This window comes from Macaca mulatta, chromosome 3, assembly GCF_049350105.2.
Source record: "Macaca mulatta isolate MMU2019108-1 chromosome 3, T2T-MMU8v2.0, whole genome shotgun sequence".
In the NCBI taxonomy this organism is placed as follows: Eukaryota; Metazoa; Chordata; class Mammalia; order Primates; family Cercopithecidae; genus Macaca; species Macaca mulatta.
Window position 1 is genome coordinate 46,914,312 of NC_133408.1, and position 13,771 is coordinate 46,928,082.

Below are 13,771 nucleotides of genomic sequence, written 5' to 3' on the forward strand. Positions count from 1 at the left end.
AAAAACATTTTAGCTGGGGTGAGATGATATCTCATTGTAGTTTTGATTTGCATTTCTCTAATGACCAGTGATGTTCAGCACCTTATCATATGCCTATGTGGCATTTGTATGTCTTCTTTTGAGAAATGTCTATTCAAATCTTTTGCCCATTTTTTGATTGGATTATTAGATTTTTCCCTACAGAGTTGTTTGAGCGCTTTATGTATTCTGGCTATTAATCTGTTGTCAGAGTGTTAGTTTGAAAATATTTTCTCCCATTCTGTGGTTTGTGTCTTCACTTTGTTGATTGCTTTCTTTGCAGCACAGAAGCTTTTTAACTTGATCTGATTCCATTTGTCCATTTTTGCTTTGGTTGCCTGTGCTTGTGGGGTAGTTTTTCAGAAAGTTGTGCCCAGACCAGTATTCTGAAGAGTTTCCACAATGTTTTCTTGTAGCAGTTTCATCATTTGAGGTCTTAGATTTCAGTCTTTTTTTTTTTTTTTTTGAGACAGAGTCTCACTGACTTGCCCAGGCTAGGGTGCATTGTCATGATCTTGGCTCACTGCCACCTCCGCCTCCTGGGTCCAAGTGATTCTCCCACCTCAGTCTTCTGCGTAGCTGGGACTACAGGCACGCACCAGAATGCCCAGCTAACTCTTGTATTTTTTGGTAGACATGGGGTTGCACCATTGTGGCCAGGCTGGTCTTGAACTCCTGACCTCAAGTGATACACTGGCCTTGGCCTCTCAAAATGCTGGGATTTCAGGCATGAGCCACTGTGCTCAGCCAGATTTCAGTCTTTCATCCACCTTGATTTGATTTTTGTGTTTGGTGAGATATAGGGGTCTAGTTTCATTCTTCTGCATATTAATATCCAGCTTTCCCAGCACCAGAAGAGACTGTCTTTTCCCCAGTGTATGTTCTTGACAACATTGTGGAAAATGAGTTCTCTGTAGGTGTGTGGAATTGTTTCCGGGTTCTTTATTCTATTTCATTGGTCTATGTGTCTGTTTTTATACAAATACCATGCTGTTTTGGTTATTACACCTCTGTGGTATAATTTGAAGGTAGGTAATATGATTCCTCCAGTTTTGTTCTTTTTGCTGAAGACAGCTTTGGCTATTCTGGGTCTCTTGTGGTTCCATACAAATTTTAGAATTTTCTTTTCTATTTCTTTGAAGAATGTCATTGGTATTTTGAGAGACTGCATTGAATCTGTATATTGCTTTGGGTAGTGTGGACATTTTTAACAGTATTAATGCTGACAATATATAAGCATGGAATATCCTTTTTGGTGTCTTCTTCAATTTCTTCATCAGTGTTTTACAGTATTCATTGTAGACATCTTTCTCTTCTTTGATTAAATTTATTCCTAGGTATTTAATTTTATTTGGGGTTATTGTAAATGGGATTACATTTTTTATTTTTGCCAAATTTTTCACTGTTGGCATGCAGAAGTGCTACTGGGTTTCGTATGTTGATTTTGTATCCAGCAACATTACTGAATTTGTTTATTAGACCTAATAGTTCTTTGGTGGAGTCTTTAAGTGTTTCCATATATCATTTGGAAATCATTTTCAAATATCATTTCCAAACATTACTTGGAAATCATTTGAACATTTTCTGGCTTCCTGGCACAAAATATATCCTAGGCTTATCTTGAACATTCTTAATCCTGGCCCTGGAATTAGCCATTTCTCTAAGGAACTCTGGTTCCTTTCAGTGGAAAATGGTATTCATAAGCCAAGATCGGGGCACTAAATGTGCTTATTACTATTGAAATGTCATTGTTACCTAGCCCTATCAGTGGAGAGCAGTAGGACATATGTGTTTTTTGTACACACACACAAACACATACATACATGTATGTCTATCTAATGATCTTGTCCTCTATCTGTTACCTTTCTATCACCTATCTAACCATTTATATATCTATAAGGATATGAATATACATAGATACATCCATTTTAATCTAATTTCATAGGATTCATGCTAGTTTTCTCCCTTTCTGAATCCATGACTCTTTTCTGCAAAAGTGACACACCTGGCTTCCAGTATATTTACTTATTTGATCAATCCCCTTTATGTAGTGAAACCTCACCCATCCCTTCCCACTCATGGATGTCCTCCTCACCTCACGTGGGTTCTCCATGCCCTATTTAGGCTCTGGCTGCTCTTGCAAGCTACACCTCTGTGTCGACCCTTTCTCTGCTTGCTTGGACTCCCACACACAGGCCAGGCTGTCTCTCCATATGAGCACCTACTTGGTCCTCACCCTACTTGGTCTCTGACTTGGAGCCATCATGACTCTCTCTTCTCTACCTTAATGTGTGGCCACCATCTGGCTGCCACCCACCTAATGACTTTAGGACTAAATTATTTAGGAAGGGAAAGTAAAGGAAGGAGTAGGAAAAGAAAAGGAATCAGCGCGTTTAGCCTGTTGCCCAATTGATTGACCAATCGACTGTTTTTTATTAAGTGTTCATTGCATTAAGAGAGTTGGGAGTTGAGAATGGAATGCAAGAGGTGTAAGAAAACATGTTTCTTGTCTCCCAGAAATATCAGGGGAGATGGGTTGAAAATATTAAATCAAAACTAATAATATAATAAGGAATTCAGTTGTATGTTACAAAATATATGTGCTTCAAAAAGGCATAATTTGGTTTTGTTTTTTTTTTTTTTGAGATGGAATCTCACTGTGTCACCCAGGCTGGAGTGTAATGGCGCTATCTTGGCTCACTGCAACCTCTGCCTCCCAGGTTCAAGTGATTCTCCTGCCTCAGCCTCCTAGGTAGCTGAGATTATAGGTGCATGCCACCACACCTAGCTAGTTTTTGTATTTTTAGTAGAGATGCGGTTTCACCATGTTGGTCAGGCTGATCTCGAACTCCTGACCTCAGGTGATCTGTCCATCTCGGTCTCCCAAAGTTCTGGGATTACAGTCGTGAGCCACTCTGCTCAGTCAAAAAAGGCATAATTAAACTGTGAATATTCTTTCTAAACAATGGGCAAAGTCACAGTGGATTAACTCTCACCTATGTTGATAATCACATTGGAATTCTGACAAATGTCCCACACCAACAGTGGTTACAATGATCCAAAATATTTACTTGTTGGTTTTCATTCATTCAGTTTTATAGATTTCTCCTTAATGTGCAGGAAAGTATCTGATGATACTTTCATTAAGAGGTTTTTATTAATTTTTAACATAAAACTTATTATAGAATACTCCAGATAAAACAGGTGATATAAATGTCACTGTTAGAGCCATCAAAATAATTCTTATTTTCATTAATAACTGTGGATGAAATGATTGATAAATGTTGATTCTCTTATCAGAGCTCAGGAGTAGTTAATGGTGCTAACTAGGGGTGGCTGAGATTGTCCTATGACAAAGAAGCCAAATCTACTACCCCAGTACTGATTTAGTCTCCTTTATATTCCCAAGTATAACAGTCTACACAGACAGTGAGAGAGCTCAATGCATGTACAGAATCCCTGGTTATTTATGCAGTACATTGGATGAAGCCCGTCTTCATTTCAGGGTTCTATTCACAAAGTAATTTGAGGTCTCTGGTGTTCTGGGGCACAGCTTTCTTGAAGAGCAAAGTGGAAGTCCTTAGGGAAAGTCAGGCTCCACTTATGGTCCCATCCTTTGACTCAACGTTTAGAATAATGGGTTTTTCTGGTTGAAGAAGTCCTCCAAAGCGTAATTTCAGCGGGATCTGCAACAGTTAAAAAAACATATTGAGAAGCATTAAATAAAGCAAAAGTAGACAGTATAGCATCAAAGTATAAAAAAAAAAATCCATTACTGACTATGCACATAGTTGGTGACCATTACAAATTATGTGCAAATTCAGGGAGGTAAAGCAAGACAAAGATGTTCCAAGGAAAATATGAGGAGGATTTCATATCAGTTTTGAAATAATTCTCCTTCGCTGCAAAGATCCATAACAAGGGTGACGCCACACCAAAGTTGGAAAGGCAGTTGCTGGGCAGGTGCCCTTGCAGAAATATTTTTGTGTAAGGTTGGGATTGCCTTGTGTAAGCTTGTGGTTTCGCAAAGCGTTTGTGACAGTTGTGTTATCAGGCACAGAAGCATGGGAATCCCCTCTTCATAGCCTGCTTTGATTTATTTGTCAGGATTTTTTAACACACATGCTGACACACACACACAAACACACGCACAGAAACACACACGTGACATCATTTTGGTTCTGATAACATCCAGATTCACTATTGTAAAACTTTTTGAGGTCTTCAGTCTAAACTAGGCTGGGAGCATTGTGGTTACCACTTTTCTCCAGGCTTTGGTGGCCCAGGGACTCTCAGCATCATGTTCTTTCCAGTGTCTCCCTATTCCCTTCTTTTATTCTTCCTTAGGTGCCCTTTTATCACATGCATTGTCTCAGACCCTCTGTCTTCATAAATGCATGGCATCATCTCCTTCCCATCTGAATACACTTTCAATTAAAAGCCAAAACTCTTTCATAGAGACTTTGGATTTAACGTGCTTTTGAAAGAAGGGTTGAGAGATATAGAGAAACAGAATGGGAAGCCATTTATGCTCTGCTGTTCTGTTTTTTTGTTTTATTTTGTTTTTTAACTTTCTCTGCAAGTATGGAATTTTTCTTTCTTTTTTGTTATTAAATTAAGACTTTTTAATGCAAGGATATATAAGTATTTCTTTGTCTGTATCTTTCTGCTGTATTTGAAGAAATGCTGAATATTCTTAAACCATTGTGTTCCCTGATGGGCTGATGAACTGTGATTTTGTAAGGTGTCCTCAGCCAATTGCAGCAGCTGTTCCCTGTCAGAGGGGCTAGAGGTTTGGTGAGAGCAGTGGAAGAGGTGCAGTGTTGTGTTCGTTCACTAGAAGCAAGAGGGAGAAGGTTTTGCCTCTTTGTACTTCATCGTCTCTCAAGTCCTCAGCAACCACAGTGCTGGCTGCGGGGTGCTGTGGAGCTGGCACAGCCCACACAGACAACACAACTGAGTAGAAAGAACACACAGCTCTGGATGTCCATGAGCCCCACAGCAATTGCCCCTTGCGACATTTAGTCCTTGTGAGCATTTGATGATTTACTTGCCTTCAACTTTTCACGGACCTAATATTCTTTTTGATAATGAAGTATTTTAAACATATAAAACATTATGGAGAATGGCATAGGAAATACCCATGTATGCACCACCGTACTTAACAAACGCTCTCCCTTCGTTTCTAACATTGATCTCTTTGAAGAGCTCTTTGGTCTTTCAATGTCTCTTCCCTGTTTGGCCCACATTACCCTTCATCGTATGAAGACTTGAATGACTCCTATGTCAGACTCTTGCTCTGTGTCACACCCTAATGAACTAGAACCTAAGATTGTTATGCATTGCACAACTGGGGGATTATGTAACATCAGCATCAAAGTCTGGCTTCCTGGGTTTGGCTCCAACTGTAGAATAAGGCTGTTGATGTTTAATCAACTCTGTTTTTTCCACACAGGTTTTATAAGGGTCAACAACCTGTGCTGGCTATCACAGATCCCAACATGACCAAAACAGTGCTAGTGAAAGAATATTATTCTGTCTTCACAAACCAGAGGGTAAGCATCCATTTTTTGAAATTTAAATACTGATTGATTAAATTTGTATTTTGAAATTCTTATGTATCCTTAGACAGTTACCTAAAAAAAATGTCAGGAAGGTTCCATGTACACTTCGTACTGTCCCACCTGATGGTAACATCGTGCAATTGTGCATAACTATAAATACGGTATATCCATGTTACGATAGTACAGGAAATTGACATTGATACTGTTGACAGAGCTTATTCAGATTTCACCAGTTTTATGTGCCCTCATTTGTGTGTATGTGTGTGTGTAGTTCTGTGCAAATTTATCACATTCATAGATTTGTGCAACGACCAGCATGATCAAGATGCAGACCCATTCCATCACCATGTGGCTCCCTCCTGCTATACTACAGTCACAAGTCTTTTTCTCTGACAGGGTCTATATCAGAGCAAACTTTTTTTTTTTTTGAGGAGGTCAGCATATTAATATTTCCATTTCTGGATTTTGCTTTTGGTGTCAAGTTTGAAAGTTCTTTACTTAGCCCTCCTTCCTATATTGCTGTTTTTTCTTCTTTTTTTTATTTTATTTATTATACTTTAAATTCTAGGGTACATGTGCACAGTGTGCAGATTTGTTACATAGGTATGCACGTGCCATGTTGGTTTGCTGCACCCATCAACTCGTCATTTACATTAGGTATTTCTCCTCCCCCAGCCCCACACTCCCCAACAGGCCCCGGGGTGTGATGTTCCCCATCCTGTGTCCAAGTGTTCTCATACCTAGTTTACTGAGTGTTTTTAGCATGAAGGGCTGTTGAATTTTGTCAAAGGCCTTTTCTACGTCTATTGAGATATCATGTGGTTTTTGTTGTTGGTTCTGTTTATGTGATGGATTACGTTTATTGATTTGTATATGTTGAACTAGCCTTGCATCCCAGGGATGAAGCTGACTTGATCCTGGTGAATAAGCTTTTTGATGTGCTGCTGGATTTAGTTTGCCAGTATTTTATTGAGGATTTTCACATCGATGTTCATCAGGGATATTGGCCTAAAATTCTCTTCTTTTGTTGTGTCTCTGCCAGGCTTTGGTATCAGGATGATGCTGGCCTCATAAAATGAGTTAGGGAGGATTCCCTCTTTTTCTATTTGTTGAAATAGTTTTAGAAGGAATGGTACCAGCTCCTCTTTGTACCTCTGGTAGAATTCGGCTGTGAATCCATCTGGTCCTGGACATTTTTTGGTTGGTTGGCTATTAATTATTGCCTCAATTTAAGAACTTGTTATTGGTCTATTCAGAGATTCAGCTTCTTCCTGGTTTATTCTTGGGAGAATGTATGCATCCAGGAATTTATCCATTCCTTCTAGATTTTCTAATTTACTTGCATAGAGGTATTTATAGTATTCTCTGATGGTAGTTTGTATTTCTGTGGGATAGGTGGTAATATCCCCTTTATCATTTTTTATTGCATCTATTTGATTCTTCTCTCTTTTCTTCTTTATTAGTCTTGCTAGCTGTCTATTTTGTTGATCTTTTCAAAAAACCAGCTCCTGGATTCATTGATTTTTTTGAAGGGTTTTTGTGTCTCTATCTTCTTCAGTTCTGCGCTGATCTTAGTTATTTCTTGCTTTCTGCTAGCTTTTGAATGTGTTTGCTCTTGCTTCTCTAGTTCTTTTAATTGTATGTTAGGGTGTTGATTTTAGATCTTTCCTGCTTTCTCTTGTGGGCCTTTATAAATGCTATAAATTTCCCTTTACACACTGCTTTAAATGTGTCCCAGAGACTTTGGTATTTTGTTCTCATTGGTTTCAAAGAACATCTTTATTTCTGCCTTCATTTTGTTATTTACCCAGTAGTCATTCAGGAGCAGGTTGTTCAATTTCCACGTAGTTGTGTGGTTTTGAGTGATTTTCTTAGTCCTGAGTTCTTATTTGATTGCACTGTGGTCTGAGAGACAGTTGGTTAAAATTTCTGTTCGTTTACATTTGCTGAGGAGTGTTTTACTACCAATTATGTGGTCAATTTTAGACTATGTGCAATGTGGTGTATATTCTGTTGATTTGGGGTGGAGAGTTCTGTAGATATCTGCTAGGTCCGTTTGGTCCAGAGTTGAGTTCAAGTCCTGGATATCCTTGTTAACCTTCTGTCTCATTGATCTGTCTAATATTGACAGTGGGGTGTTAAAGCCTCCCATTATTATTGTGTGGGAGCCTAAGTCTCTTTGTAGGTCTCTAATGACTTGCTTTATTAATCTGGGTGCTCCTGTATTGGGTGCATATATATTTAGGATAGTTAGCTCTAATTGTTGAATTGATCCATTTATCATTATGTAGTGGCCTTGTCTTTTTTGATCTTTGTTGGTTTAAGGTCCGTTTTATCAGAGGCTAGGATTGCAACCCCTGCTTTTTTTTTTTTTTTTTTTTTTTTTGCTTTCCATTTGCTTGGTAGTTCTTCTTCCATCCTCTTATTTTGAGCCTATGTGCGTCTTTGCACGTGAGGTGGGTCTCCTGAATACAGCACACCAATGGGTCTTCACTCTTTATCCAATTTGTCAGTGTCTTTTAATTGGGGCATTTTGCCCATTTACATTTAAGGTTAATATTGTTATGTGTGAATTTGATCCTGCAGTTATGATGTTAGCTGGTTATTTTGCCCTTTAATTGATGCAGCTTCTTCATAGCATCGATGGCCTTTACCATTTGGCAAGTTTTTGCAGTGGCTGATAGCAGTTGTTTCTTTCCATGTTTAGTGCTTCCTTCAGGAGCTCCTGTAAGGCAGGCCTGGTGGTGACAGAATCTCTCAGCATTTGCTTGTCTGTAAAGGATTTTATTTCTCCCTCATGTATGAAGCGTAGTTTGGCTGGATATGAGATTCTGGGTTGAAAATTCTTTTCTTTAAGTATGTTGAATATTGGCCCCCACTCTCTTCTGGCTTATAGGGTTTCTTCTGAGAGATCTACTGTTAGTCTGATGGACTTCCCTTTGTGGGGAAGCCGACCTTTCTCTCTGGCTGCCCTTAACATTTTTTCCTTCATTTCAACCTTGGTGAATCTGACAAGTATGTGTCTTGGGGTTGCTCTTTTCGAGGAGTATTTTCGTGGTGTTCTCTGTATTTCCTGAATTTGAATGTTGGCCTGCTTTGCTAGTTTGGGGAAATTCTCTTGGATAATATCCTGAAGAGTGTTTTCCAACTTGGTTCCGTTCTCCCCGTCACTTTCTGATACACCAATCAAACGTAGATTTGGTCTTTTCACATAGTCCCATATTTCTTAGAGGTTTTGTTCATTTCTTTTCACTCTTTTTTCTCTAATCTTGTCTTCTCACTTTATTTCATTAATTTGATCTTCAATCACTGATATCCTTTCTTATACTTGACTGAATCAGCTATTGAAGCTTGTGCGTGTGTCACAAAATTCTCGTACCATGGTTTTGAGTTCCATCCAGTCATTTAAGGTGTTCTTGACACTGTTTATTTTAGCCACTCATCTAACCTTTTTAAAAGGTTTTTAGCTTCCTTGCAATGGGTTAGAACATGCTTCTTTAGCTCGGAGAAATTTGCTAATACTGACCTTCTGAAGCCTACTTCTGTCAAATCATCAAACTCATTCTCTGTCTAGTTTTGTTCCCTTGCTGGTGAGGAGCTGCAATCCTTTGGAAGAGAATAGATGCTCTGTTTTTTGGAATTTTCAGCTTTTTTGCTCTGGTTTCTTCCCATCTTTGTGGTTTTGTCTACCTTTGGTCTCTGATGTTGGTGACCTACAAATGGGGTTTTGGTGTGGATGTCCTTTTTATTGATGTTGATGCCATTTCTGTATGTTAGTTTTTCTTCTGTCAGACTCCTCAGCTGCAGGTCTGTTGGAATTTGCTGGAGGTCCTCTCCAGACCCTGTTTGCCTGGGTATTACCTGCAGAGGCTGCAGAACAGCAACTATTTCTGCCTCATCCTTCCTCTGGAAGCTTTGCGCCAGAGGGGCACCCACATGTTTGAAGTGTCTGTCGGCCTCTACTGGGAGGTGTTTCCCAGTCCAGCTACAGGAGGTTGAGGGACACATTTGAGGAGGCAGTCTGTCCATTCTCAGAGCTCGAACACCATGCTGAGAGAACCACTGCTCTCTTCAGAGCTGTCAGACAGGGACATTTAAGTCTTTAGAAGCTGTCTGCTGCATTTTGTTCTACTATGCCCTGCCCCCAGAGGTGGAATCTACAGAGGCAGTAGGCCTTGCTGAGCTGCAGTGGACTCTGCCCAGTTCGTACTTCCAGGCCTCTTTGTTTACACAGTGAGCTACTCAAGCCTCAGCAATGGCCAACACCCCTCCCCCCGTCAAGCTGTAGCGTCACAGGTCTATCTCAGACTGCTGCACTAGCAGTGAGTAAGGCTCTATGGGTGTGGCACCTGCCGAGCCAGGCGGGAGGGTGTCTCCTGGTCTACCGGTTGCTAAGACTCAGTTGGAAGTGCAGAAATCACCCACCTTCTGCGTCAGTCTTGCTGGAAGCTGCAGACCGAGCTGTTCCTATTCGGCCATCTTGGAAGCGCTCCCTTTGATCAATATTTCAAATGTACTTAACCCTGCCTCTAATTGGGTCTGAAAACAGTTGAATCCAATGAAATCAGACTTGCTGGCAGTTAGAGGAAGCTTATTTAGAGAGGTTATAAGGGAAAGAAGAGAGAACAGAGGAGGTATTTGAAATGGGAAGTTTAAAATCACTCTTGAATTTTCTCAAAGTGTTGTAGATACTGCAAGACTTATCCTTGTGTATAAACTAACTAACTCCTTGTCTTTCTGATGTCTTTTTGCTTTTTCATGTGTTGTCTCTAAAATCTCATAAATGCCTGAATGATCACCTCTAGGGGCACGTGGGGAAACTGAGGCTGAGGGAAAGTGAGTGTCAGAAGGGAATGCACAGTCTTTTATCTCTTTGTCCATCATCCTTTTCATTTATTTCATGAGCTCGCTCTGGAATTCTAGCAGAATTAGAAAGTTACAGACATCAGGGACCTCTTTTAGTCTAGCGGATTTAGGTAAGTCTGAGGCATGTTTGTTGAGTGAGAAAAGGAGTGAGTGACAGAATGACAAAGTGGACTCGCTTTCCAGTTTCCCAGCTTAACATGGAAGTTCTGAGAAAATGTCGCCTCTACACATTGGACACAGCAAATTACAACACTTGCTAAGCGTTTTCACTGAAACTTAAAAACAAACCAAAGACCAAATCTACGTTTGATTGGATTTCCTGTTTCTACATTTCAGGGTTGACACTTTAGCTATGCAAACAAAGGTCCCAGGAATGTGTATCTTGAGGGTACATCTACTAAAGAGCTGACCTGGAAAAGGTGGTGGGGAAATTATTGCTTTTGCAAAGTGAAAAAATATGAAATTCCTGGCCAGTAATTAAATAACAAAGCCCTCACTTGGAAGAATTGGAATCAGAGAAACAAGCCTCAGGTATGCAGGAAAGATGATCTAAGCCAGAGAGATGACTGCTGCTGCTGGCCCTGTGGACATGAGCTCATAATTTTCCATCCAGGGGCCAGGCCCTGGGCAGAGCATCAGACCAGGTTAGGCACAAAGGCTCGGCCAAAGTTCACAGTCCATGTGGCACATATTACATTCTATTCAGTGAAATTAAATATTTAATAATTTCATCAAATTATCCCCTTTCTAGTGATTTTGTAGCAGGATGAGCCGCAGACAAAACTCCTCAGACACCGAGTTAAAGAAGGAAGGGGTTTATTCGGCCATGGGCATCGGCAAGACTCATGTCTCAAGAGCCAAGCTCCCAGAGTGGGCAATTCCTGTCCCTTTTAAGGGCTCATAACTCTAAGGGAGTGCGTGTGAGAGGGTCGTGATTGATTGAGCAAGCAGGGGGTACGTGACTGGGGGCTGCATGTGCCGGTAATTAGATCGGAACAAAACAAGATAGGGATTTTCACAGTGCATTTCTATACAATGTCTGTAATCTATAGATAACATAACCAATGAGGTCAGGGGTCGATCTTTAGCTACCAGACCCAAGGTGCGGCGCCGGACTGTCTGCCTGTGGATTTCATTTCTGCCTTTTAGTTTTTACTTCTTCTTTCTTGGGAGGCAGAAATTGGGCATAAGACAATATGAGGGGTGGTCTCCTTCCTTAATTTTACATGTGATTCTGCCTTTGTGTAAAAAAAAAAAAACCCACAAATTCATTTTGTGCTTAAATATCTGACATTGATAGACAACTACTATCTCATCTCAGTTATATCCACTCCCTGCTCAGACTCACCCATAAGCTACAGCCTTTGAAAGAAAAGAAGTAAAGCAGAACCTCTTTGTTCTGACTCTCAAAGCTGCAGAAGATGTCATGGGGAGTAAGAGCTGGGGTAGAGCCATGGAAATACCTTCAGGGAATTTAGCATTTTTTGGAGAGGATTCAAGCAGGTGAAACTGACCCAACGGTAAATACTTGATCTCCCTAATAAAGTGAGTTTCAAAGCTGTCCAAGAGGTAGGGAAAAAAGGCTACTCCAGAGCTCTTGCTATAGAAAGGAAAGTTTGACTCTCATGTACACAGATAACAAGCCACAACCAGGGGGTCCTTTTCCTACTCTTAATACTAACTAAATATGACTGTACCTTCCTGGGAACCTACATGGGGCAAAAGGAAAATCTTCTTTATGGTGCTCTCAAAGTCTGCACATCAAATTCTGAACATCAGGTTGCCGATATGCCTGAGATTTGGGCTGTTCACCTGAGGCAAACCTGAGGTTCCTGAGAGTTAGCCAGAGGGCCCTGGGGTAAACCTTGCCATGCTCTGGGTGGTGCCTATACACTGTTTCCGAAGGTATAAAACCTCAGACCTTCCTCCTGAGGAGAAGCATTTTTACTGATGGAACTAAGCTGTTCTTTCCAATCATAAGAAGCGAAAGAGCAAGCTCAAAAACACTTACCTGACGGTAGGACAAAGTAGTTCCCAAAAAAGGCAGAGGTGTGGGCCCTGGAATTCCAAGCTTCTTAAAAAGTCCATGTGAATGGGCTCCATATCTACAAAGTGAAACAGAAATCAGGTCTCAGGAATTGTGACTTTATAGATATAGGGGCTGGTGAGTCACTGATGGAGGAACTGGAATGCTCAAGAGAAGGAGGTAACATTAAGGCAATAAATGATAACAGTAACTCCGATGGCAATGATTATGTTTGTTCATCACGTCCTTTCCCGCCTCCACCATGAGACCCCAAAAAGTTGCAATGACTAGCTGAAAGCAGCAGAAGTCTTCATGGTCCCAATCCTGGAATGAATACTTGATAAATGTCCTCAAACCTGAGTGCTCCTGAGAGGTTCAGGCAGTAATTCTTCCAGGGCACTTCAGTCCGTTATGTCTGTTTAGTAAGTGGACTCTTCCCTGATTTGGGGAGTCTCATCCTAGGTAGAAAGGGTGACTTTTTTTTTTTTTTTTGTCTTCATCCGTGATGATGAGATTTTGCATCACTGCATCTACTCAGTCACAGAGGGTCACTGAGAGCCTATGGTGACCCTGTCTTTAGAATTTGCTAAGAGTCATTTATGCTTTCCCTTCCCTCTAAGCTCTGACCCTATTTTAGGATCTGGCCCTTCTTCAACCGTCATTCACAGAGAGGTGTTGCAGGAGTCACAGAGTCCTTATTTCTACAGATTGACAACTGTGCTCCAGGCTTCCATTGGCCTCATAGAAATGCGAGAACCTTTCAGCTACACCTCAGTCTCTGTGGTCAGATAATCTGGTTGATTTGAGCTACTGGGGAGGATGAGTGACTCATAATTCCCTGAATGACAGTGTGCAGAAGAATCACAACTTAAAGAACCAATTTCCAGGACATTCCTCCTCTTGTAGAATCTAGCCTTCCAACTGGTGATATTCATCTGATAAGCACAGTGCTAGTGGTATGGTCTGAATCTGCCCCTACCCAAATCTCATGCTGAAATGTAATCCCCAGTGCTGGTGGTAGGGCCTGATAGAAGGTGATTGTATCTTTGGGGCAGTTTCTCATGGTTTCATACCAACCCCCCTGGGTGTTTTCCTCGTGACGAGTTTTTGTGAGATCTGGTGGTTTAAAAGTGTGTGGCGCCTTCTCCCCACTCTCTCCTGCTTCTGCTCAAGCCATGTAAGATCTGCCTACTTCTTCTTCACCTTCTACCATGATTGTAAATTTCCTGAGGCCTCCCCAGAGCAGAAGTTGCTATGCTTCCTGTAGAGCCTGCAGAACCATGAGACAATTAAATCT

General features: G+C 40.8%; 3 protein-coding genes across 13 annotated transcripts in view; 1 reads left to right on the forward strand and 2 right to left on the reverse strand.

Moving 5' to 3' along the window:
* Nucleotides 1-13,771, forward strand: part of ZSCAN25 (zinc finger and SCAN domain containing 25) — a 119,914-nt gene that overhangs the window by 70,855 nt on the left and 35,288 nt on the right. For all 10 annotated transcript variants that reach the window (XR_013414662.1, XR_013414669.1, XR_013414668.1 and 7 more), the window contains one exon: nt 5,474-5,573. The gene's annotated coding sequence lies outside the window, so the exon portion shown is untranslated. The remainder of the gene's footprint in view (nt 1-5,473; nt 5,574-13,771) is intronic.
* CYP3A5 (cytochrome P450, family 3, subfamily A, polypeptide 5) overlaps nt 1-13,771 on the reverse strand; it is a 51,298-nt gene that overhangs the window by 34,481 nt on the left and 3,046 nt on the right. Inside the window, exon 1 of one of the 2 annotated variants that reach the window (XM_077994521.1) lies at nt 12,460-12,515. The exons of the other annotated variant lie outside the window; for it this stretch is intronic. The gene's annotated coding sequence lies outside the window, so the exon portion shown is untranslated. Of the gene's footprint in view, nt 1-12,459; nt 12,516-13,771 lie in introns of those variants that run through there. 2 annotated transcript variants of the gene reach the window in all.
* Nucleotides 3,398-13,771, reverse strand: part of CYP3A7 (cytochrome P450 family 3 subfamily A member 7) — a 51,314-nt gene continuing 40,940 nt past the window's right edge. Inside the window, exon 13 of the mRNA XM_077994340.1 lies at nt 3,398-3,704. Coding sequence (XP_077850466.1) covers nt 3,609-3,704 — 96 coding nt within the window. The 3' untranslated portion in view covers nt 3,398-3,608. The remainder of the gene's footprint in view (nt 3,705-13,771) is intronic.